The sequence below is a fragment of the Mytilus californianus genome, unplaced genomic scaffold, assembly GCF_021869535.1.
Source record: "Mytilus californianus isolate M0D057914Y unplaced genomic scaffold, xbMytCali1.0.p SCAF_5, whole genome shotgun sequence".
In the NCBI taxonomy this organism is placed as follows: Eukaryota; Metazoa; Mollusca; class Bivalvia; order Mytilida; family Mytilidae; genus Mytilus; species Mytilus californianus.
The window spans coordinates 118,736,797-118,764,160 of record NW_026262701.1 but is presented as its reverse complement, the minus strand read 5'-3'; the positions used below and the strand labels follow the sequence as shown (position 1 = coordinate 118,764,160).

At 32.3% G+C, this 27,364-nt stretch overlaps 1 protein-coding gene across 1 annotated transcript; it reads left to right on the top strand.

The window, feature by feature from the left end:
• Positions 1-23,982, top strand: LOC127700843 (mucin-17-like). The gene is made up of 7 exons (XM_052204528.1): positions 1-148; positions 3,484-3,574; positions 5,206-5,341; positions 7,375-7,468; positions 9,823-9,906; positions 12,635-13,851; positions 15,608-23,982. Exons 1-7 carry the CDS (start codon positions 133-135, stop codon positions 20,096-20,098), a joined length of 6,129 nt encoding a protein of 2,042 aa, XP_052060488.1. The 5' UTR covers positions 1-132; the 3' UTR covers positions 20,099-23,982.
• The last annotated feature ends 3,382 nt before the right edge of the window (positions 23,983-27,364 follow it).

The following is a 27,364-nucleotide window of genomic DNA, read 5'->3' as shown; positions in this document are numbered from 1 at the left end:
GACTGAAAATGGCGGCTTCCAAAATGAAATGGCTTCCCAAATATTGTAGCTGTTCAAAAATGGGTTGATTTTGTCAAAACCATTGTTAAAAGTAGTAGTAACAATGTTTAGTCCTATTCCTTACCTTTTGAAATGAGCGATAACAATGGTAAGATGTCAAAAGTAGGGCTTCACATCTTAAATTTGTACGTCAACAAAGGTGACTTGACCTGGTAAACAAAAACTGGTTGCTGTCACTGTCATCTGTTTGTCCCTGTTATGAGAAACTCTCCAATTTATTTATGATACACAATAACCGTTTAATAAATGTTCTTATCCAACAATTGAAGGTACATGTTTTGCACATTCATTAAAATTATGCATGAAGTTCAAATGGCTAGTGTCAGTGAGTGCACTTGATTCATCACAGATATACAACTTGTAATGTATCTTTCATGATGAAATTTGAACCCTTTGAATGTTAAATAGATATTGCCTCTAATTCACTCTTTTGTCCTCCATATTTGTGCTGAAATAAACTCACAAATACAATCAATTAGGGAGGACATACATCGCCATAGTGAATTTTTAAATTTGTGCATTTTCCCCCATTTTCCAGTAAGTCTGCCAGTATATATCAAGCCTATGTCACAAGGCTTTTATTATAACCTCTCATTTGCAGCTCACCGTTCGATGACGTAATTTGCGCTGATTGAATTTGGGTATACATTGTACCAGCATAAGCCCATTTACACAAAAAAAAGAACTTGAAATTGGTTTATTAGTATTACTGAATATTACAGGTGTTCTGGTAAAATTTGAGGTCACAATACACCGATCGCAAGTTGTTTTTTATGAATGAGTTACACCGGTTGACCTGAGGTCAATCGGTGTAAACAACGTCATCGAACAATCGGTTCTTACTGTGACGTAACAACATAAATATTGTGATGTAGGAAATTTACAAGAAAGTGCACGAATTCGAAAGTCATCTATAGAAAGTGTCTAACACTAAAGTAAAAAAGAGATTTTCCCATGAGGAAAATAGGTTAAGTATCACTGTATCTCAAGGTTTTTTTAAAAGAAAAAAAAAACATTACAGTGGTTCTCATGAAGCTAACCTACATAGGGTTTTCAATGATTCTTTTTTTATTTTTATCACAAAGGTGTTGTTGTTTTAGCTCACTAAGTACAAAAATGTATGTGATGACAAAAATGTCTTGGCCAACACTGCTGCACACAACTTTATTGGATATTTTTACATCATAAAATGTTGAAAAAGAGAGGCGAATGATTCCAAAGGGATATATTCTAACTCCTAAGTCCAAAACAAACTGACAAAGCCATGGCAAAAAAACGATGAAAAGACAAACAACAGTACCTTAAAACACAACATAGAAAACTAAAGACTAAACCGGGGGTGATTTAAGGTGAAAAAGGTTAATAGTATATAAAAGTTTAAAGGTTAGACATTAAAAAGTAAAACATTTAAATTCAACACATTTTTAGCACCAGAAATTGATTTTACGAAGAGTACACATTATATGTGTAGATGTTCTCAAATTGTTCAAAATGGCAGATACATTTAGCTGCTCCTCAATAATATATACCTGACCCATTACACAGTTTAAAAAAGGAAATTAACTGACAGAATAGGCTGATTTCTTTTCAAGTTAGGCTGTCCCTTTAAGTAATAATGCTTATAAAAGGAATTACTAGACTGTTATGTATGATTTTTTTGTCCTATGACAATTTAATCTTTACAATAGAGGCCAGGGGAACCAATTTCAGTCTGACAGAGAGAAAGGAATTTTATTTACAAGACAGTTACATCTGTAAAGTCTGCTTTTACAGGCAGTGTTTTCCCAAGGATATTCTAGAATAGTGGTCCAGCTATGCATTCATTTAATTGCCACAGACATGATAATTGGATTATGGTTATCCGGGAATTAACTACAATCTATTGATTTTTGAAGTGTGGCGGACAACAAAATAAGCGTGGCAGTACGCCACGCTAGTACCTCCATACTACAATAAGTTATGGTGATCCCTGTTATTGATACAATTTGTCAACGAGAAGTGACATGTAACAAAATGCAACATGTCATCACACATCTTCTGAATCTCGATCGGCTGATAATTGGCAAAACATTGCATGCTGGATATTTTATATACAACCTCGTTTATAATAGATCTAGTTTCTCTGTTTAAATGATGATTTAAGATAAAAGTCAGCTCCCACATATCTTTCCATTTTAATAAAGTTGCAGATGTAAAGTAAAATTCACAGGTCCAAATAACACATGAATAAAGGACTCATGTTCCTGAGAAATTAAGAAAATGTAGAAAATTGTGTCATGGCATGTTGAAGTAGTTTTGGAATGAATTTGGAATTCCTTTGTCCCTTTGATTGTTTTCAAACACATAATTGATCAGATTCATGTAAAAAAGACATTTCAAATAATTAATGACTTCATCACGTCAGGGACTAAGTTAAACATGTATTTAGCATTATGTTTTTATCAAGGACTAATATTCAACCTTACCAATACTTTTTTTTTGTAAATACTTGGGAAGAAGACAGAATTTTACAAATTTATTTTGCTAGACCAACTTTTCAAAGAATTAAGAAGGAGTCCGTCTGTCATTCCACAAGAGAAGGCACTCCTGTAATTAAGACACATTTAATAGAATAACAAGTTTGAATGAAAATGTAATTGATAATAAACATATTTGTTGATAAAAAGATAACAACCAATCATCATGATCATCAGCAACATCTATTTCATCCCTAGAGAAAATACATTCATTTGCTGTTAATTCAGAAATTATTGCGTGGATTTATTATTGTGATTTTTGATGAATGTGAAAAAAATGCGATTAAAATTATTGCGATTTCAGGAAATCTGTATAGAGATCGATATATCAGATATCAGAATGCAAGTTCTTATTATTGGGATACCGACCCAGTTGCATTGTTCGAATTAATAAAAATCTTGCAATAATTTCTGAATTACAGTACATAAATGTTTAAAGATATAATATATTTATTAAATATTTGGAGAAATGTTCAAAAGAAAATACATGTACATGTAAAGCTATACAAATTTCAGTTCATTAAAAAGGAATATTGTGTAGAAATAATAGTTTGATTAAAAATAGAAATTGTCAGAATAATCTTTAATATGTCAAATTTCATTTATAAGTCACTTAATCATATTGTGGAGTTTTGAAGAACAAAAAATCTTTTTCACAATTGAATCAAAATGTGGATACTTGGCTCCAAACATGCCAAACAAAGTATGGCAATATGGTATTTTTATCAAATATGTACAAGGTTTTCTGTTTCTTAACAGCTTGATTGCTATTGGTCCTGCTAATTTATGGATGAAAACATTACTAATCTTAAACACCATTTATTATTTAAAAAAAAAACTTATGAAACATATATGGTAAACAAAAGGGTTCTTCTTCAAAGAATTAATAATCTTTTTATACATACAGGAACAGATAATGTAGCAAAACTAATTAATATGAATGGGGATATAGATGAGTCAGCACAATTATATATTGTACAAGCAGAAGACGATACTATGTAAGTCAAATACAGTGTGATCATTTATAGCTGATGAATATGTATAATTCTGTCACTTCAGTATACATGTACAAATGAGTGGCTTTATTGATGACTTAGATTAAGACATTATCTCTCATCCTACACATTCTACACTAATCTGAATGAGTTTGTCAGTAAATGTACCTGTATGTTTCTGTTTTGTTTTTAACAACTTTAATTCTGTAATGAAAATGTAAAGAATAATATAATATATTTTCATATTTTATTCTTTTATTTATACTTCCTTTCTATTTTTTTTCTGTAATTATGCAATATTTTAGAGTTCTTGGAATCATTTAGTGACAAGTATTGGCACATGTTAGGGTCATCTACCATCATAGTACAAAGTCAACCAGGTTTAGGATTCTGTAGACAAAAGATATCAAAGAATCACATAGATCAATTTAACATTTCTGTCCAGAAATTAATTAATTTTTAAAGAACATGTTTGCCTTTTCTTGTTTTTTCTCTCTCAAGAATAAAATGTTGATACTACATGTTCTGTTTGTAATCTCGTTTGTGTTGTACTAGAGGAATGGATTTGAATAGCTTAAAATACATAATCCTATCCATCATGTATATAGTATTGACTAAAACCAAAGATTTACATGTTCAGGTGAAGAAGAGATAGCATATTCAAAAAAATAAAAAAACACAGCAATAGTATTCAAATTAATTTATAATTATATAATTTAATTTTGGATGTAACACGTCTTCTGATTGGCTTACGTTGTTTTTTTTATCAGCTCATAGACATAATTTTGTCATGTGACAGTGACATCATCAACGTTTTTTTATGGTTTACTCCGGTTTAAAATGGAATTTAGAATTAAATTATAAGAAATGACTGTAATATTTTTTCTGTCTATTCGAAATAACATAAAAAATGTGGTGCACACTTTAAAATAACCCGCTACGCGGGTTATTCAGTGTGCACCACATTTTTGATGTTATTTCTTCATAGACAGAAAAAATATTACAGTCATTCCTTAAATAATATTTGCAAAGTAAAATAACAATGATTGATTGATGTAAATCTTGCATAATGATTGATTCAGCCATTTAGATGGGTAACATTTGTCAATTTTCATTTAGTAATAATGATTAATTTTATCAGGTAAATTTAATTTGATAAACCTGATAAAATTAATCATTATTTAACTATAATGCATGGTTTTCCAAGATATTACATTTTAAAACCTTTCTACCATAATTATAGTTTTATAGCTTCACGAAATTTCTTTTTTAAACAGAAAAGTTAATTTTCTTAAATAAAAGATTTGTTTACAAGTGTAAACTGTTAAACTTTAAGAAATGAGTTGTATCAGAGACAAAATGAAAAAAGTGCAATGATGCTTAGTAATTGCATACTATTTTGGTTTAGATAAAACACAAGTTTTCAACCATGTATTTCTTACCTGACTCATTGAGTAGTATATTCTATTTGAAAAAAAACTTAATATATAGTAATATGACTTGGTTGACATTGACAGTTATTAGTATACAAATAAGTAAAATGACTCTGCAAACATTTGTATATACATGTCGTTGCAATGCTATTCATTATTACCTCAGTTCCTCTATTTACATTAGAAATTGAAATTTTTCAGTGATAAAGCAAGAAAGAGAATGACCCACAATTCAATAGAGAAGAAGAGGAAGGACAAGATCCGTTACTGGATCAATAAGATAGGTGAACTGTTACCACCTATAGAGAATAGTCCTGATAAAGAACGGATGGGCAGGGTAAGAGTAATAAATTAGGCCAAACACCACACTTATAGAACCAGGTCAATCAATAATGTATTTACAAGCTAACATATTTATCTCCCTTAAGTCTATTTTTAGTATTTATACCAGCTTAATTTTTTTAAAAGAAATTCATACAAATTGCAAGTTAAGATATTGATTTTAATAATGCAATAACTTTCTTTTAATTAAGTATGTCATAAACCTATGACATCACATCCACACAGTCATCATTAGTCATGCACCTTCAACATATCTTTTACACTGGACATGAAAAAATAAGAAGATGTGGTATGATTGCCAATGAGATAACTCTCCACAAGAGACCAAATGACATAGAAGTTAACAACTATAGGTCACCGTACGCTCTTCAACAATGCATTTAAGAGAATACTGTATTGTATTTAAAGCTTTACGGACATCCATCAGTAGTCTTACTGTCCCAAATTGAGTTTACCTGGCAATGCGTAGTGGAAACAGGTAAACAGATACTTGCGACAGTAAAACTACTGATGGACATCTGCAAAACTTCAAATACAATACAGTTATCTGTATTCAAATGCAAAATAAACAAATCATTCAATTTTAATCATTATTTCGTTCTTAAATTTTATTAAACAAAAATTCCTCGAAATGATGTTATCTTCTTTTGCACCTAAACAAGGTGACGTCATAGGTTTACTTCCGGTGTCAAACATAATCACCAGAAGTTTTCTGGCTTCTTGTCCACCTCAGAATGTAATAAAATTTGATAATATTAAGTTTTCTAGGTGTAAAATGTGAATTTTATTTGCTTATTATTGGAGAAATAACATGTCAATACATTCTGGAATTCAAATTGTCGGCTTCGTTTAGTTACAGACAGGTAGATAGAGAATTGTACTCTGATTGTCATCCAATCAGAACCATTGATACAAAATAATTGCATTTGAATTAGGTGTTGTGTGTATGATTATATTATGTACTTTCCTGCATCTTTCAAATCATGGGCATGTCAAATGGTGTAAATAATGTACCTTCTCACATTTCTAAAATAATGATGTGTGCATTCAAGTGGTGTAAAGGAATAAATAATCAGTTGTTACAATCTACCTTACACTGAAACAATTAATAAAACTAATACTTAGAATCAATGAAGAATCTTATGTTTTGTAAGCATCTACATTAATATACTTAATAACAGTACCCAGTTAGTACCTATAATCAATGAAGAATCTTATGTTTTGTAAGCATCTACATTAATATACTCAATAACAGTACACAGTTAGTACCTATAAGATTTTTTTGCCCCTGCCATAGCGGAGGGGGCATTAAGTTTTACCCTTGTCCATCTGTACGTACGTCCAAAAATTGGTTTCCATTCTCTAACTTGAGTTTGCCTCAACCAAATGTTATGAAACTTAAACACAATGCTTATTACCACAAAACACAGATCAAGTTTGAATTTTAGTGGTGCCACTAACCGTTCAAGAGTTATGCCCCTTTATAAATGGAAAAATTACAAAATTTTTAGTTTACCTTCTCTAACTTAAGTTTGCCTCAACCAAATGTTATATAACTTATGCACAATGCTTATTACCACAAAACACAGATCAAGTTTGATTTTTGGTGGTGTCACTTTTACCGTTCTAGAGTTATGCCCCTTTCTAAATGGAAAACAATGCAAAATTTTGAGTTTCCGTTCTCTAACTTAAGTTGCCTCAACCAAATGTTATAAAACTTATACTCAATGCTTTTTACCACAAAATACAGATCAAGTTGAATTTTGGTGGCGTCACTTTAATCATTATCGAGTAATGCCCCTTTATAATTTGAAAAATTGCTAAATTTTTAGTTTCCGTTCTGTAACTTAAGTTTGTCCCAACCAAACATTATGAGACCTAGTACCACAAAACTCAGATCAAGTACAAATATGAGTAGCGTCACTTTGATCGTTCTTGAGTTATGTCCCTTTTTAATGTTGTATGCAAGCAGGGGCATCATCTGTGTCCATGGGGACACATTCTCCATTTATTGTTCTTTTATTACAGAGTACATTAGAGATAGTGGAAACAGCATGGGAGTATATAACACAACTAAAGGCACAGACACAAACAACTCCAGATATGACAGAAGATGTTCAAAGTATGAATTGAATTTCACAAGCAATTACTTATTAACTTGGTAGAGACAGGTATAGGGGTGGACAATTCTTAAAGCCGCAGATAAGCTGTTTTTTGCATACTTTACACATTGATTAAACACATCTGTTTATCATGTTACACTTTTGAAGTGCAATTTAAAAAAACTGAAGTGTTGAAATCAATATTGCTATGATGAAACAGCTTTCTTAATTTTAATTCTTTATTTATTTAAAGAGGATTGCCAACAGCCAGAGGCTAAGTTAGGTTCTCCTCAACATAAATAAATACAGATTCACAATTAACAAAGAGTTTTTGTTTTACAAACATGTTTAACACAAGACAGGACACGATATAAAAGATGTAAACTTTACAGCCATCCAACCACTCACCAATTCTTACTCAGACACACACGACTTGTAATCATGTTGAGTAATATAAAAGAATGATTAAGGAAAGACGATTATTAGTACAATCAGGTCAAATGAGTAAAAATAAATAAATAAATAAAAATAAATAAAAAATATATATTTAAAGTGTATGTACCGTAGAAAGGCTTGTATAGTTCGCAGTGGTACATAGTCCGCACCCCCTTCTCCCCACGAAATTTTAGGTAAAAAAACTTTTTGTAACTGTTAGAAAAGGTCTAATGAAACTCCGGTAATTTCAAATCCTGTGCGGTCGTTTGCTGTATTTTCTTGGAAAACCCTGTTTTCCATCATCAAACAGAAGCTGAAACTGCTTGTAAATGATTCTAGAACGCTTCATGATTGTTAAAATAAGTTTAATTCACTTAAAAAACAATTTAGAAACTTGTGTATGTTTAAACAGGAAGTTTAAAAAGCACGTGTAAAAGAAGAAATTAACCGGTGAGAGTCGAAATCCGTACATAACAGATATCACTATAATACGACTTTGAAAGTAAAACAGTTCCATCCTTTTGTAAAACAGTCTTTAACATATCTATCACATTAATGTTTGAAGGGTCTTAAGCTAATACAAACCATATTAGTCAGTATGAAACACCAAAACGGAACGAACAATGACCGATTACGTTTTGTAGTTTACAAATTCTAAGCTGGATTACGGTTGTCTTTCCACTATGTTTGTATCGTTTCAATCAAGCAGATACCAGTTTATTTCAACCAATGCATTGAAAAGAAACGAGAAATTTGTTATGAAAGGTTTAGTTTTTATATTTATCAGTATTAATTTGATATTGAATAGAAATAACTTATTAATATGGATGAGTTAAAATTATTAGTTTGAAAAATGATAAGAGCGCCCTCTACAATATAAATAACAAAGATGGCGGAACGTAAACAAACCACCTCGCCCGCGAAATTGAAATTTTTCTCTTATTTCTTGCTTATTGTACTCTATAGTCCGCACCCCGTCTGGAAGGTCCAATTTTGGAGAATAAAACCGCGGACTATACAAGCCTTTCTACGGTATGTGTTTCTTACCTAATATGTTTGATTACAAGGAAAAAAGATAATACAAATAAGTTATTGGTCTATCAAGAAAACCGATTTGAAGATTTAATATATCGAAATAAGCACTCAAACAGCTCTAAATTAACATCTTCAGACAAATCGTCACTGCCTTCTATTAGAGTTCCACTTGAGTAATTTGGTGTTAGCACATGACATTTTTTAAACAGTTCTGACTGATATTAACATTTGATTGATTACCCGCAAGAAATTTGATAAGCACAATTTGGTTAATGCTGTAAAAAGAAAGACTTACATTTATATGCATTTTTCCAAACACACTAATACATGTATTACATGTAGATTTCTATATAATATTCTCGTCAACTTGGTGTTAATTCAAAATCTGGTGAATGTATGTTGTTATCTCATATTAACAAACATATGAATCATTCGTAATGAGATTGTCATTCATTAAATGTTATTTGACCCCCTAAATTTTCATATTGTTGAAAAGAAAATGTAAACATCAATAGAATATCTGACATATTTCTGTGAACTGATAATTTGAGAAAGCACAATCTGAAGTGAAAATATGCAAATTTTTTTCGGGGGAACACTGTTCAGATCAGCAAATTTTATTTATTGAACATAATGGTTTCTATACCTGTTCTTGTTTTCTCCCTCTTTTGCAGAATACTGTTTCATTTGGTTGGTTTGCACTAATTTTAGTTTGATTATCTCCTCCTGAATTGAAAACTTGCTTTTATCAAGAGTATGCATTTAAGGTTTACAAATGAAAAACAAACATGATAATCTATAAAAATCAAGAGACAATTATAAGATGGGGCATATAGATGTGCAATTTGTATCTGAGTTTAACAGTGTTTATCTTCCTTACAGTATCTTTATATTATACTTATAGGATTGGAAATTCAAAGATTGAAAACAGATATAGAAAAGACCAAGTTAGAAAGGGATAGATACGTTGATATCATTAGAAATGCAGGTTAGTAGTCAGTTAAAAGCAAAGATTTGGGGTGAGGATATGATGAACATTTTTATAATGGCCCATCCATGTTTGTTTTAGATGTCTTTTTTTAATAATTTCTAAATAAACCACCATTCCAGAAAAACAGACACACAAAAATATTATTTTTTATACAACCGCAAAAAAAAATTTGTGGTCGTATATTGGTATGACGTTGGCGTCGTCGTCTGAAGACACATTAGTTTTCGCACTCTAACTTTAGTTTAAGTGAATGGATCTCAATGAAATTTTACCATAAGCTTTAATACCACAAAAGGAAGGTGGGGATTGATTTTGGGGGTTATGGTACCAACAGTTAAGGAATTAGGGGCCAAAAAGGGGCCAAAAATAAGCATTTTTGTAACTTCCAGACATAACTTGTGTGTAAGTGTATGGATCTCTCTGACATTGTACCACAAGGTTCCATATCACAAAGGGAATGCTGGGATTGATTTTGGGGGTAATTGCTTACAAATTTAAGGAATTAGGGGCAAAAAACAAGCATTTTTCTAGTTTCATGACAATAACTTGTGTGTAAGTCTATGGATCTCTCTGACATTGTATCACAAGGTTCCATATCACAAAGGGAATGCTAGGATTGATTTTGGGGGTAATTGCCTCCAAATTTTAGGAATAAGGGGCCAAAAAGGGGCCAAAAATAAGCATTTTTCTAGTTTCCAGACAATAACTTGTGTTCAAGTGTATGGATCTCTCTGAAATTGTACTGCAAGGTACCATACCACAAAGGGAAGGCTGGGATTGAGTTTTGGGGTGATGAATCATAAGGGGGTTCAAAAAATTTTGGGGGGGATTTTTTTTTCATTTTTTTTCTTTACCGGTAACATTTTCCATTTTAAATTGGTTATTTCTGATTTCTATATAAAAGGAAATAATAATGATATGGTTTGAATAGGTAAATTACAAATTTTTAAGTTCTTAGACCACATTCATTCTGTGTCAGAAACCTATGCTGTGTCAAATATTTAATTACAATCCAAATTCAGTGCTGTATCAAGCTTGAATGTTGTGTCCATACTTGCCCCAACTGTTCAGGGTTCGACCTCTGCGGTCGTATCAAGCTGCGCCCCAGGGAAGCATTTTATTGACATTTTGAAATCGGACCATTAGTATGAAAAACTTACATAATCCGGAATTTTTTTTAACTTGCATGTTTTTATGCCCCACCTAGGGGCATTATGTTTTTCGATCTGTTGGTACGTTCGTTTGTTCATCATCCGTCTGTCTGTCCCACTTCAGGTTTAAGTTTTTGGTCAAGATAGTTTTTGATGAAGTTGAAGTCCGATCAACTTGAAACTTAGTACTCATGTTCCTTATGATATGATCTTTCTAATTTTAATGCCAAATTAGAGTTTTGACCCCAATTTCACGTCCACTGAACATAGAAAATGATAGTGTGGGTGGGGCATCCGTGTACTATGGACACATTCTTGTTTGTAATAATTATGATAATTGAAACGCTAATAGTAGAGGCCTTATTTCAAATTAAACAATTTTTGTCTGGTGAATAATAGCAAAATAAACAAGAGCCTATTTATATATGTAAAAAAAAATGTCATATTACAGTTCAGCTCAAGTGAATACTACTTTTCCAACTTTCCTCAAAAGGCAAGCACAATAATCACTTATTACACCCTTTTCTAAAAGTAGGGGCTATATTGCATTCACCTTATCAGTCTGTCCGTCCCTTTGTCAAATAAACATTTCCCTCACACTTTTCTCAGGTACCACTGAACAGAATGAATTTATATTTAGTAATCAAGTTGACAGTGATAAGTTGTAACATATAAGCACTTTTCAAATCTGTCAGACACCCACTTCTTGTTTGCGGATACTTAAGATTTTTCAATATGTTGAATGAACTTTAAATTTTTCATCATACTTTATTTAAGTACATCTGAACAGAATGACTTCATATTTGGTTAGCAGCTTGACATTGATGAATTTTTTGGTTAACTATTAGTTTTTGTTAAACTCAGATTTTTTGTTTATCACATATTTTTGAGAAAAACTATGAAAAAAAGATATGAGAAATCGATTTTTAACATAATTGTGTACAGTTGTGCATATTATTTTTTGGGTGAAATTTGGGGAATAAATTGTGGTAAAAACTTCCAATTTCACAAATTGTGAGAAACATTTTTTTTAATAGGATTTGAACTAAGATAGATATGCTATTCCAAATTGATTCCTGATGTTTAAAATTATTTGTCTGCTGTTATTTTCAAAAATTGCTGTCAAAATAAGAATATTCATAGTGCTTATATTAAAACGTGATTTGATATCTACCTAGAACATTTGAGTAAGCTTTGCTCTTACATGTTAGTTTACCAATTAAAATCAAAATGTTGTGAGATTGCCAGAAAAGTGCACAAATTGTTGTGTGCATACTTTGAATTTGCAAATATGAGAAAATTGATAGGTTCTATTGTGGTATACCTGTTTCTTCTTATTTAATTAGGATACAGATTACAGTAAGTATATAACATGTTCTTTATCAGATATGCTATAGACTAAAGATTGGGAACCCATACAAAAAAAAAATGTATGGGAAGCCAAATCAATAAAAAAAATTATCGAATTGAAATCCTGTGTACACATTTTCATGATTTTATTTTTATTTACATTCTGTGAATTTTCTTTTCGTCAACTATATACAATAAATAAAAATGACTGTTCTTTATTTAAGGTCTATCCACAGACATGACTCCTGGTATATGGGCCCAGAAGAATGTCAGTCCTGTTTTGTCAGCAATTAACATCAACAATCAGGACCTAGATCCAAAACAAAAATCAAACAAAAATAGAAAACGTAACACAATTAGTCAACAATTAGAAAACATGAAAAAACAACAAGAAGAGTTAACTGCCCCTAATATTATGCAAATGAATAATCAGAATATGTTAATGAATCAGATGCAGATGATGAACAATCAAATGATGATTCCTAATCAAGCAGGGTACCCTCAGACATTTATACCCGGTCAAATGACATTACCTGGTCAGACTGGTGACAAGGACCAGTCTGGAGGGGATCTTTTGCAAGGAGCAATGCAGGAATCGGGTATAACCCCAAGTAGTAATTCTCAGACTGGAACAATAGAAGATTTGGTTACACATCATTCATCGGACTCTGCATTACAAACATTAGCGTCAGTGGCATCACAGAATCTCGTTAGTGGATCTACAGCTGTTGTGACTAGTCAGTCTGTGTCATTAAGTAATGCGTCACAAAGTAGTTCTGTTACCACAGTCACAACACAGTCTATAAATACTAGCAATCCCATAATGGCCACAGGTCAAATGATGCAGAATAATTCGACTGGATTAATGCCATTTGTAAATGGACAACAAAATTTCCCTGGAAATATGTTTCAAAATCAGCAAGGATTTAATAATCCTCTTATACAACAACAACAACAACAACAACAGATAGTGTTTATTAACGAGCAAGGTATTCCGTGTATTGCAAATGTACCAATGGATCCTATGATGCAGAACAAAGTGACAAAGACTGAACCGGCAATGGATCAAGCTTTTAACCAACAACAACAAATGAACATAGCATTACAAAACCAGCTGGCTGGTTTAACTTCACAAAATCAAATGAATATGGCTGGTGGTCTCATTCAACAACAGTTTCCGATGAATCAACAATTATTACAAGGACAAATTGGTGCTACAATGAACCAGCAAGGCCTAATTCTACCGGTCAGCCAGGCTGGAAACTTAATCAATGTCAATAATATGGCCGGTCAGAACCAGTTACCACAAGCTCTAATTTTACCAAATGGTCAAATTGTACCTGTTGTCACAAATCCACAAATGTTAAGTACTGGTCAGAATCAACTACTTCAGACCAATCAGTGGAGACCACCTCAGCCAATTACATCTGCACCAATGCAGGTAGGTATATGTGGCAGCATGTTTACATAGGCTGACATGTCAGTCTATTAATAATTTCACCAAATGAGGTTGGTTTCAACACCAATAAGTAGAAACCATTCAAGTTACAATGTCTCAACAAGTTTGTTAGAGCTTGAGCAGTATGAACTTTCACAAAAACTAAAAAAAACATATATCTGTTCCAGACTTTACTGCCATCATTATACAAAACTTCAAAACATGCATTTTGTCAAAATTATTTGGCAGGGAATGGAATGTTAAACAAATACAGAGGCAATATTTCCCCTGGACCATTTCCAAATAAAAAAAAATATCTGTCAAATTTCCCATTTTTGTCTCTATCTTTTTTTTTCATGATTTTTGTTGTTGGTATCTACAGTTTCAGTATCCTCCAATTTTTTTAAGATTTAAAAAAAAAAATCTTAACTACTGGTCTGGTGGATAAATGGAGGGCTGATTTGGGAAAGGGAACAATTTTAAAAACAGCCCTTTTGGTCTTTCAATTTGTGTACCTAGTCTTATCTGAAAATACTAAAACGAGATGGTTATAAAACCTCTCCTAAATAAATGAATCAAACTGAATGGAAAATGTTTTAAAAAAGTTTCAAAGTCAACTATCTGTGTACAATACTATAAATACAAATAACTTATCCTAGTAGTTTATATTTTGCCATCCTACTTCATATATATCTTCTTTTATTATATACAAATATGTTCCTGATGACATGGTACATGAAGATGCACAAAAGCCAGTTTTAGGATGACCGTACAGACTTTTAGAAAGTTCACAATTCGTTATATTCTACTATGGCAAAAGTGATACAATTAAAAATAGTTTTTCCGTAAAGTAGGTATATCAAGCAATCAAACAAAGATATTTGCACACTATGATGATATTTGAAACGTAAATCTTATTTAAATTTTCAAAATCTCAATGTCTTTCCTTGATTCATTGATTGATGTTTCTTTTACGCCACCATGAATTGCTCTTAGAATTGCAGAAAGTCACAATGAAAGTAGCATACTGTGGATTCATTTATTTTTGTGGATTGAGAAAAACTTGCATAAAATTGTTTATGTACATGTGATGCTTATATTGAAAAGATGACATGAATACAACTTAACAAGCTAATATATAAAAAGTAATGGAAAGGAACATAGAAAAGTTTTAACATACATTTATTATCTCACTTTCCAAAACTTGTGTTAAAAACATTGCATGATGTTTAATATAGATAGGTTTTGATTGAAACAATTTGAGCAAGAGTTACTTCCCTTTTGTCGTCATGTTGGAGGTCTATGTGCAGAAATTCCTTCATAAATCAGCCAAATTTCAACTTGTTATACTGACCGCCAGACTTTAGAAAAAGTTGTTTTTATACAAATTTTATTTCTTTTAGCTGTGCTTTATTCATCACTACGACCTAGTAAGAATCTCTTACCAGACTTCTTTATTCTGCATGTTTCAATTCGGTTATTCAAATATGAAAATCAACGATTTATCTCCCAAGAGAAATAACTCACAATCAAATTACGTCATAGTGAAACTTATCTATTGATGATATATTTAAATGAAAGGGTACATGTGTAGGAGACAATTCTCATCTGTGACAAGACTCAAATTTAAAAATGCAAAATTTTTTTTTACCTTTCATAGAGATTGGGGATTTTGAATGAATATGATAAAAAAAATAGCAGTCTGCATTAATTAATTGCTGAATTACAGATTCATATTTCTCATTTAATTTAATTTCAGATAATTCAACAGAACCAACCCCCAGCTGGACAGGACATGCAACAACAATCATTAGGACTACTAATGACAACAAACTCTGTCAGCAGCCAGTCGTCTCCAAGGCCACAAATCTCCATGGCTAATCAGTCTTCCATAACTACATCAACTATGTCACAATCAGCTGTACCAAATCACAATAAGACAGTGGATTCATCTTTTCAGGATTCCGTCATGAACAAGGTCAATACAACTGTAGAACAAATGATACAGGCACAGAATGGCATGTTGCCACAACCTCAGAACAATGTAATGGTTCCTGCATCTACATGTTCATCACAAATAAGTGCACCAATGCAGCTACCAAAGCCTGCCAATACCACAGTAGTATCACAACCAAACCATCCTCAGACGTTATCGGGTAATGCTCCGATTATCATCAATATGTCTTGTAATGGTCAACCAACAAGTATATTGGTTGATCCTACAACAATGCAGGTACTTGGTACCGTTCAGACCCAACAACCAGCTCCTGCTGCCGTCCCTCAAGCTCCTGCTCCACAACAGGCAACACCCCCTAGTGGGGCAAAGAAATCAAAGAAAAGAGTACTTTGTCCAAAACCTTCTGCAAACGGACCTAATGTAGAAGATTCAAATGTTGAAACTCAAACTGCTGAATTGAAAAAGACATCTGTTAACAAGTCAAAAGTGAAGCCTAAGAAATCAGAACCAGAAAGTACCACGGACATTTTAGCAAAGGCTGCTCAGTCTATCTTTTCATCGGAAATATCTCCGGTTAATTTTTATAATCCTGCTAATGAAGATAATCCCCTTCAAATTGACACGAGTGCAGCAGAGCCAGATGATGAAACAAAGCGCTCTCCCCAGAAAGGGACGGAGATTGCTAAAAATTTGACAGAGATTCAGCAGGATGAGGTAGCTAAACTTATAGAGGATCAAATTAAACAAGTTGACGATCAAAATAAAGCCGAAAAAGAAAAAGCAGTTTGTAAAATTGTCGATGAGAATGTAATGAATATAATCAACGAAGAAGCAAAAAACTCTCTCTTAGTCAGTGAAAATAAGGCAAAAATTGAAGAGCAACCAAGTATTGAACAAACATCAAAGAAGGCAAAGAAAAGTAAAAAATCTGAGCCAGAAATGACAAAAGAATCGGAACCTGAAGCTAAACCTAAAAATAGAAAAGCATCAAGTGGTCGTAAAGGAAAACAACAAGAAGATATCGTTGTTGAATCAAAAGATTTACCAGAAGAAATAATCTTTTCTGAAAATGATCTGTCTTCTGTACTTGATCAGGTGGAAGGATTAGCATCACCACCACCAAGCAAAAAATCAAAAAGTAAAAAGACAAAGTCTGATACTAATGATATTGAACCAGTGTCGAAGAAACGCAAACACACACCAACAAAATCTAAGATTGCGAGTGGGCCTGAAAAAGAACCGGTGGCAAAGACAAGTAAAAAGTCTGTTTACGATTTTGAGGAGGAGGAGGAAGAGATGGTTGAAGATTTCTCCCAGCCTCTTTTTGGTTTACATCCTTTGCGGAATACGTCGGCTACAACAAAAGGGGGTGAAACTAAGAAAGAAAAAAGTGGTAAAAAATCTAACGATAAGAAAAAACCAAAAGAGGTTAAAATGGATGATTCATTGTTATCTCCAGCTAGTGATGATCTTCAGATTAATTTGGATGCTGACAAACAAAAGGATGAGAATTCTGTTTCCCCTGAGAAAAAGATAGAATCATCGAAAACTGATTTATCTAAAAATTCCAAACAGGACATAGATACTTCATTTACCTCAGACAAAAGAATGGATTATCCTAATTTAGAAGTGACAAATGGTTTTGCCACTCCCACTGAAAATCAGACAAATTCTGTGCAAAACTCAAATTCAGAACTGCTGACACATTCAGATATTATGCCATTAGACATATCAACAGGAAATGATTCTACTGATATTGACACTGCAATGAGTAGTATATTAGGCTTTTCTACAAACTCTCTTTCGCCACACATTGTTTCACCAAAGCCTCGTAACCAGACTACTGTTACAACTTCATCTATTTCTGTGATTTCACCAGTAACGGTATCATCTGCATCACCACTTTCTATGGTGACTACTACATCATGCACTACAAGTACTCCTTCCACATCACAAGATTTATCAGTGCTAATAAGTGAAAGTGAAAAATTAACTTCAACCTCCTTAATACCTTCTGAGACTGGATTAAGTAGTTTATCATCAAAAGAAAAACAAGAGTCTTTGCTGTTTTCACAGAGTAAACAATCTGAACGATCTAGTAATTATAGTGCTACAGACAAATTACCATCGGGTGCTCCACAGGCTTCAATGGAAGTGAATAAAAAATCAAGTGATAGCTCAAAAACTAAATCAATTTACTCTGCTGATAATTTCGTTCAGTCAAGTCGAAATGATCTGATATCATCGTCCGTAAGTAAATACAATGATAAAGTCAGCACAGTACAAAGTAAAACAACATCATCAAGTGTACCAGTATCTTATAGTACAACAAATACTAGAAACAGTCGTAGTGAGGTAAATGATAGACCTAACACTATAAAATATGGCCCGAGTCATTCTTCATATCGTGAAGCCAGTCCAGATGGTTTTAACTTTGCTAGTATAGGTCTGAATTTATCCACCACTGCACCATCGGGATCTTTTATTGACAGTTTGAACATGTCGCCAATTATGTCAACATGTTCATCTGCAACTGCTGTAACAAGTTCGTTCACTTTTACTTTATCTTCTGTGAAATCGACTGTAACTCAGTCTAGTGCCCCATCATCACATATTCCGTCATCCCACCAAACACAGACCTCACACTCATCATCACAGAGTAGCCCGTTTCCAGTGTATCAATCTGGACATCACCATTCTCCAGGATCTTCCTCGTCTAAACCATATCATGGTATGAATCTTACAAGTTTTGAAATGGATTTGTCAAGAAATATGAACTCACAAATGAATCGAAACTCTGTTCAGTCACAACAACAGCAGAGATCAAATCACGATCGGATACCTCCGATGCAAAGCCAGAACAATGTGCCTTTTCCTTATGGTGCAGGTGATGTCAACCGTGAAAGCTGTTCATTGCGAGAACAGCCTAGGGAACTTCCCCGTGAACGTACACCTGTATTTCAGAACATAACAGCTACAACACCTCCTATTGTGAACAAATCTCAATCTGATCAAATTAGAAATACTCAAAAACAAATTCAAGATTTGAGCCAGAATCATAATGTGCCACCTAAACAGCATTCAGACATGAATAGAAATATGAATACAGTGGAAAGGGCTGTTCCTAATAATATGCAGCCATTTTTCTCTGCGAATCCCCTTAACACACCACCATTACACCATCCTCCTCTGATGGTCGATAATGGTCGTCAGAATATGGGCACAAGGAATGCATATGAACCTCCGTTTCCTCCTGCACAATCTCAAGTCTATAATCCGTCATCGTCTGCTCAAAGCTACAATAGATATGAATCAAATTCAATGCCTTATTCATCGCATAATAGCTCTGGTGGAACCCAGCCATTAAGCCACACACCGCCTAGTAGTGATGGAAGAAAATCTGCAAATGCAATGACTACAAATTCAAAGCAGAATACAAATCAGTCTGCAAGGGCAATGAGTGGTCCATCGCCAGGCTCTGGACCGACACCACCAGTGACGAATCGTCACACACCTCCACAGGCTGTCCATCCACAACAAACAATGCCTAAATCTCAAAGACCACCAACTGCTAGTAGTGGTAACAGTAAAAAGTCTAAACCTTCTCAAAAGAGAACAAAACAGCCTGCTTATGAGATGAATGAAATGCATTATCCATTATTTGACCCAAATAGGATGACACCGTTCTTAGGACTTCCTCCTCAAGCATTGTCACCACCATCAAGAAATGTACAAAATGATGCACATATGTTTTCTGGAAACTTTTTAGGACATAGTTCTAGACCATTATCAAATTCTGCATCTGCAATGAACAAAAATTCAGATTTAGGAGGACCATTCAATTCAATATTTCCACCATCTAGAGGACAAAATGGTTTGGGATTGAACTTTCAGTCAGGATTTGGAAGTATGCATCCAAGCATGTCTAATGCCCCATCTTTGACTCCGCATTCAGGTGGTGTGACCGTCACTCCACATATGCCAAACTTTAATTTTAGTAATATTTTTCCGGATACATCGCAAAGTGATTCACCTATAAACATTTCTCCAATCAAATTTCATGGAAATCAGATCATGGATTCTAACTCTCTTCAGCATCACCAAGGGAGTTCACTCTTCCACCCACATAATAGATCTCACCATCCATCACTCCCAAATGCAATGAGCATAAACAGTATCTTGGGACATAATCATCACGGCTTTGACACACGACAAATGACACAAGGCATGAACTCGTCAGCTACACCTTTTAGCCATGGACATCCGCCTACATTTGGAATGCCACCATTTTAGTTATTGTTGATCATGTAAATCCATTTTATCATATTGTTAGTGAATCACATACAAAAACAAATATTGTTATGCAGATTTTCAATTTTTCAAACTGTAATTTTTTATTAGAAATTTTTACTGTTTCCCAAATGATTTTATTTTCTGACCGATGTGGAGGTATGATAAGATTCATTATTTGGCTTCCAACACTTTAAAAATAGGAGGATTTAGTCTGGTCACTTAGAAAGAAATGTCTTGTGATGTCATGAAACTTTCAAAACTGGTATATTTGACATAAATTGCTATTTTACACATTGTTTTGCATAAAATTTAAGTATTGGGCTTACCTGAAAAGATATTCTACTCGCATCAAGATCTTTGTCTATGACAAATTGTAGCAACAAATTTTTCTCATATAAGACTGTTGATTATTACTAGATATAAATAACAAGATCTTTAATTTAAATGAGGCTATTGTGTCAGTTTTAGCAGTTTCATATTAAATTCAAAAATTTGAAAGCCTGAGCAAATATATAAGACAAAATTCTCCGACTATAAACACTAATACCAGACAGACTTGTGAATCGTAGGATGTCATTGGATAGAATTATCATTTATTTTCATTTTCATTTTTCAAGGGCCCTAAAAAAAATGGCCTTATCATGCCTTCTCCTAAGAATTAAGTAGGTTAGCTATGATATTTGTTATTTTAATGATATAAAATAATGCACAATGATATGAAGCTCACAAATTTTGTTTATTGGTTATTTTATTTTTCAACGTATTATGGTGTTTATACTTACACAGAGGTCATGAAGGACATGTTTTTCTGACAAATATGATCAAATTAAATCTATCTTTGTCATATTAAAAAGGAGGTAATAAATATTTCAAAAGTTATGTGATTTTAACCACATTATTTTTTTAAAGAAGTTGAGAATCTCATTTTAAAAGGGAACTGGATTTTGCATTATTATTTCACTTTTGGTCTTCTGAAAGTAATCACTGTAACGCTTTGTCTTTACTACTTATACAGCTCATAGTAAGGAGTCAGAAGAACATTAAAAACAGATTTTAACAAAGAAAACGACCTTAATGACATTATTTGTTCATATTATTTAAAGCTTCTAATAGTTGCCTTTTAAAGAACACAAATTGTATGGGTAGAGGGTAATATAATTGTCAGATAATTAAACAAAGGGTATTGGATAATTGCATAACTGTAATAAGTAAGTACAATCTTGTTAAATTAGATTTGATTAATAAAATCAGTCGAAAGGAGAACTAAAGTAATGCTTGAAGAATAAAATAGGGAAGAAAAAATATGTCTAAAAAGTAGAGAAAGCCTAAGGCTTTGAAATATTTCTGCAAATAAATTAAAAACAGTTAAGAAACATATTCTTGTTATAAGTCTGAATACATTTGAACTAATGGAAAAAAAGACTGTCAAATTGACAATGCCTGGAAAGAGATTTTGATACTTGAAATTTTTTAAATGTTCTACTGAAAACAAGGAGCTGCAATATATATAGAATACATTGGATTGTGACTGAAGAAAATCGGCCCTTTTTAGAAATGTTGTTTCTTTGTTTATAAAGTAAACAAAAGGTAACCAGGGTTATCTTCCTTGAATGGAAATCTAACAACAGAGAAGTTTTTCGAAGTTTAATTTTCATAAAGGCAGCTATTTTTCTTAGAAAACTAATAAGTTTAAAACGAGTTGTTAAAACAAATATATAAGATTTCTTGTTTATGTGAGGTATGTATTAAATGGATATGTTGTTTTATAAAAAATGTACTTATGGTCCTTTTTAAAGATAAATGTATAATACAAGCATAGTGCTGTCCCTTTAAAATAAAAATTGCATTTAGAACTTTTAAAATATTTTCTTAGGAAAGTGTTTTATCCACCAAACACTAGACAATTGCATAATATGTTGAAAGGGTTTGTAACCTCTCTACTTATTGTTTACTTTTTATTTTATTTGAGACTTTTTAATGTGATGATCGCTTAACATATAAGTTATTACTAAGAAATAGGGAGACAGCTTAATCTGTCAAATTAGGGATACTGAAGTAGTATTGACCTAAAATTGATTTCTTATTGTAGTCTTTTGGTGATAAAGCAATAATTTATACAAAATGAAACTTGATGCCTTAAAAAGTTTTACTTTTGATAAATTTAATGGGATTGTAGCTTTAATGTATTTCAATTTTGATGAAAATATATACCATTTTAACCGAGAGAAAAAACGGAAACATTTTCTTTTTTAACCTTGGAAAATGTCTCAAGCTTGAGTGATTACTCATTTGAGGAACTGTTCCTATTTGGTAAGTTATGCTTGACTGTTTAACACAATTCTCATTCTGATGATCTTAATTCATGTTATTATTGTTCCATAAATAGATTTTTGTAGAAGACAGGGTTTTATGAGGATATCTCACATGCGTAAATGTCCAGTCAAACATACTTAGATATCACAGTTGTACTGGTTGTTACCATGGTAACGGTCTCTATGGATGCCATTTTGATGCTTAGTTCTGCATTGTGATATGTATGGAAGTAAAAGATTCACCAGAATTTCGTCCATCAACATTTATTTTTGTGCAAAGCAAGTGAGACATATCTCTATGTTATATGTTTGTTTATAATGTTTGAAAGAACCACAATTTTGTTTAATTGGGAGTAATCGACTTAATAGGATAAAACAATATGTTGATCTGAAGATGACTGGCTGGTTATCTTGTGTTGTTGGGTGACTGTCTCAAGATTTATTTGCTTATGTCATTCATCTTGGTTACTGAAATGTGCCAAAAAATCTTTTAGGTGAATTGGGTCATTTCTTTCAGTTTTGCTGTATTTTTATTCTTCATTTTAATATATTTCAAGTAAACATAGTTAACAATAAAGAAATTCTTATATCAAAGCATTCCAAATAAGATTACAAAGAAGCATTTTGTTGTACTGCCAGACTGAACGTTGTTAACCATGTAAAAATAGTGTAAAATTAAGCTTTATAATATATATAATCAGTAGACTTTTTCTTTCATGCTATTTTTAATTATCACAATTTTTAATTGTATATTACAATGTGTTTGTGTGTATATGCAGTAATGATTTGTTATACGTGTACATTGTGTGCATATATAGTAATGATTTGTTACACATGCACATTGTGTGTTTTGTTTTATGCCCAAGTCTCTTAACTAGCTTCCAAATGATGCCAAACTTACATTGAAATCCATATTAGTTGTATCATTTAGAAAAAGTATAATTTCATTAGAAAAATATATTATATCAAGCAAAAAATGCTCAGTGCCATATAGAATAATTATAATATCACAAAATGATTGAATTTTTAAAAATGGATATATTTCTTTTTAAATACAGGTCATAATTGTAATATTATTTAATGACAAAAAATAATTGGTAAATGCTTTTATCATTTAAGTTTTTCCATATCTTATTTGTAGAACAAAGAGAATCTAAAACTTAAAAGCTTTGATTTAGGTGGTATTAATGGCAACAAGCTTTGCTGTGTATTGATGTTTGTACTTTGTTTGTTGGTGCTTGTTTTTACATTGGTTGTCATCCTACATGTATTTTAAAGGTTGTATTTATTGTAATCAGGCATTCATTATATACACAAGTGATGCACTTATATCGTTTTTTATTTGTAAAAGAATATTTTTACTTAGACTACTGACTATATGTACAAAAAATTTGCAAGATACTTAATGAATTATCATGATGTAGATTTTTTTCATCTTGTAAAAAGTAAGTTCAGTGCTTAAATATTAGGTTAAAATGCTCAAAAATTATGTATATAATTAGTAGATATATTTATGTAAATTATTTTGTCATATTTTATATATAACTGAATATTACATGAAACAACAGCATATTTTTGAATTGATTTACTTGGCCTATGGAAACTCAAAGTATACACCTCTATAAGAGCAACAGTGTGATGGTTTGATATATCTGAATTATTTGAGTAGACTAGCAGTAAGGAAAAGGGATAAGCATAGAAATGTCATTGAACTTTAAGAACATTTTAAGGCATCTGAACCATGATACCATCATAGATACACAATTTTTAGGAAAGTGAAAATTTCGGTTTCCCTCGAAGCATATTTGCAATTGGAATGAATTAAGCACATATGTGTAACAAAATTGGATGTTTTCATCCCTAAACAAAATTTCTGTAAAATTTTGTGCTTCATACAGTGATTCCTGTCTATACCAAACCCTGTACAAAACCAAAACCTGTCCAAATCGAACGTTGTACAAAATCTGTCTAAATGGAACCCTGTATAAAACCTGTCCAAATCGAACCTTGTACAAAACCTGTCTAAACGGAACCCTGTATAAAACCTGTCTATAGAGAACTCTACAAAACCTGTCTAAACTGAACCCTGTCCAAAGCAAAAACCAGTTTTAATCAAACTATGTACAAAGCCTGTTTAAACCAAACCCTGTACAAAACCTGTCAAAACAAACTATTTACATAACCTGTCTTAACCAAACCCTGTACAAAACCTGTCTAAACAAACTATTTACATAACCTGTCTAAACCAAACCCTGTACTAAACCTGTCTAAACAAACTATTTACATAACCTGTCTAAACCAAACCCTGTACAAAACCTGTCTAAACAAACTATTTACAAAACCTGTCTAAACCAAACCCTGTACAAAACCTGTCTAACCTGGACAAAATCGGTAACCCTGTATGAGACTTGTCTAAACCGAACACTGTACAAAACCTAAACCTGTCAAAACCAAACCCTGTACAAAACCTAAACCGAAGCCTGTCAAAACAGAACCCCATACAAATTTAAACCTGTCTGAACTAAACCGTGTACAAAATAGAAATTAGAATATACTTTATTCCAAATTAAAGGGCCCATAAGGGGCAACATGAGATTATAACAATACACATATTAAACAAATAAACAAATACAAAAGAACAATACTGAGGGAAAGAATTACTTGATTGATATTATTTTAAAACTATGTCTTGTATATGTTGTTAAAGTCAATAGGAAGGTCAATAACATTTACATAAATTAATACATATACATCATGTACATATCTTTGATAAGATTAAGATGGAGTTTAAGGCAAATGATCATAAAATACCTGTCTAAACCGAACCCACATTGTTCGAAACCAAAACCTGTTTTAACAGAACCCTGTACAAAACAAAAACCCATCTAAACTGAATTATCACTATTTCCTCAAATTTCCTTATGATCTTTCTGTATGATAATTTTCTATATAATATAGATCATAAATGATCCTACAAACTCGACTATGTTTCTCTGTTACATCTGATCTCATGACTGTGGCCCTTTGAGAAAGTTGTAGCCAAGAAAAACCATCTCGTTTGAAGAAACATCGATAATCTATAATTCTTGTTTCAGGACATCCAGAGAATATTCTTTACTTGCATAAAACAAACTATATATAGATATAAGAAGATGTGGTATGAGTGCCAATGAGACAACTCTCCATCCAAGTCACAATTTGTAAAAGTAAACCATTATACCGGTAGGTCAAAGTATGGCCTTCAACACGGAGCCTTGGCTCACACCGAACAGCAAGCTATAAAGGGCCCCAAAAATGACTAGTGTAAAAGCATTCAAACAGGAAAACCAATGGCCTAATCTATATAAAAAACAAGAAACACTTATGAATCACATCAACAAACGACAACCACTGAACATCAGGTTCCTGACTTAGGACAGGTGCAAACAAATGCAGTGGGTTTAAACGTTTTAATAGGTGCCAACCTTCACCCTACCTGAAACAATAGTGTAACATCACAACATAGAAAGACACACTATAAAATATCAATTGAAATGGCGTAACTCAATCAAAAGACATATTAACAAAAACAGTTAACAATATCAGAAAGACCATTATAATCTTGGACATAATTCCAGCAAATAGAATAACATACATAGGTAAATAAAAATAATTTTGTTGTAAGGTATACATGGAGTACGGAAATAATTTTGTTGTTCCTAGTACGAGAACTAAAGTGAAAATTTATCGTCATACTAAACACTTATCAAAGATGGTATATATCAAAAATAGTGAGACTATATATCACACTGAATAAGTAAACATTAAATAACAAAAATACATTACAAATTGTATCAACAGGTCAAATTAACACGAAAGTACAATTTGAGAGTACTCGCAGATACTGAAAGCTAGTTAAAAGCCAAAAACAATTAAATAATTAAAAAATCATGCATCAGAGATAACGTCATGGACAGTCAAAGAACACATGACTTGTGCAATTCCAAAATAAAAGTATTGACTGGCAGTAGGATAGTTAGGAGTTAACCTGTTAATAAATATGTATAATTTAATATATAGATAGAGTAATCTCTATATAGAAAATTCGTAAGGGTTCCGCGGAACCCAGTGTCTCGCCTACTTTTGCTGTTAATCGCAGGCTCAACAAAAATGAGGAAAAAAATCTATAAAAATATTACTTTAGATACTATATTTTGATTGTAAGAAGCTTCTTTCAAAGTTTGGTATAAATCCAGGATATTTTATGAATCTAATAAATGTTTTAAAAACTTTAACTGCAAACTGTATTTAATGTTAACTGGAAGAAAAACAAAGTCCATTTATAAGTAAAATATGGATAAACAGGTACAAATTTTAACAAAATTTCCTTCTAGATACTAGCTTTTGATCATAAACAAGCTTCTGTCCAAGTTTGATACAAATCCAGGACAGTTTAAGAAAGTTATTAAAATTTTAAAAACTATAACCACAGAGTGAATGTATTGTTTCCTGGCAGAAAAACTAAGTCCATTTATAAGTAAAATACGGAAAAAAGGAAATTTTTTTTTTAACAAATTTACTTCTGGATACTATCTTATGATCATAAACAAGCTTCTGTCCAAGTTTGGTAGAAATCCAGGATAGTTTAAGAAAGTTATTAAAATTTTAAAAACTTTAACCACAGAGTGAATGGATTGTTTCCCGGCAGAAAAACTAAGTCCATTTACAAGTAAAATACGGAAAAAACAGGAATTTTATTTTTACAAAATTTACTTCTGGATACTATCTTATGATCATAAACAAGCTTCTGTCCAAGTTTGGTAGAAATCCAGGATAGTTTAAGAAAGTTATTAAAATTTTAAAAACTTTAACCACAGAGTGAATATTTGTGGACGCCGCCGACGACAACGACGACGACGACGACGACGCCGACGGAATGTAGGATCGCTATGTCTCACTTTTTCGACTAAAGTCG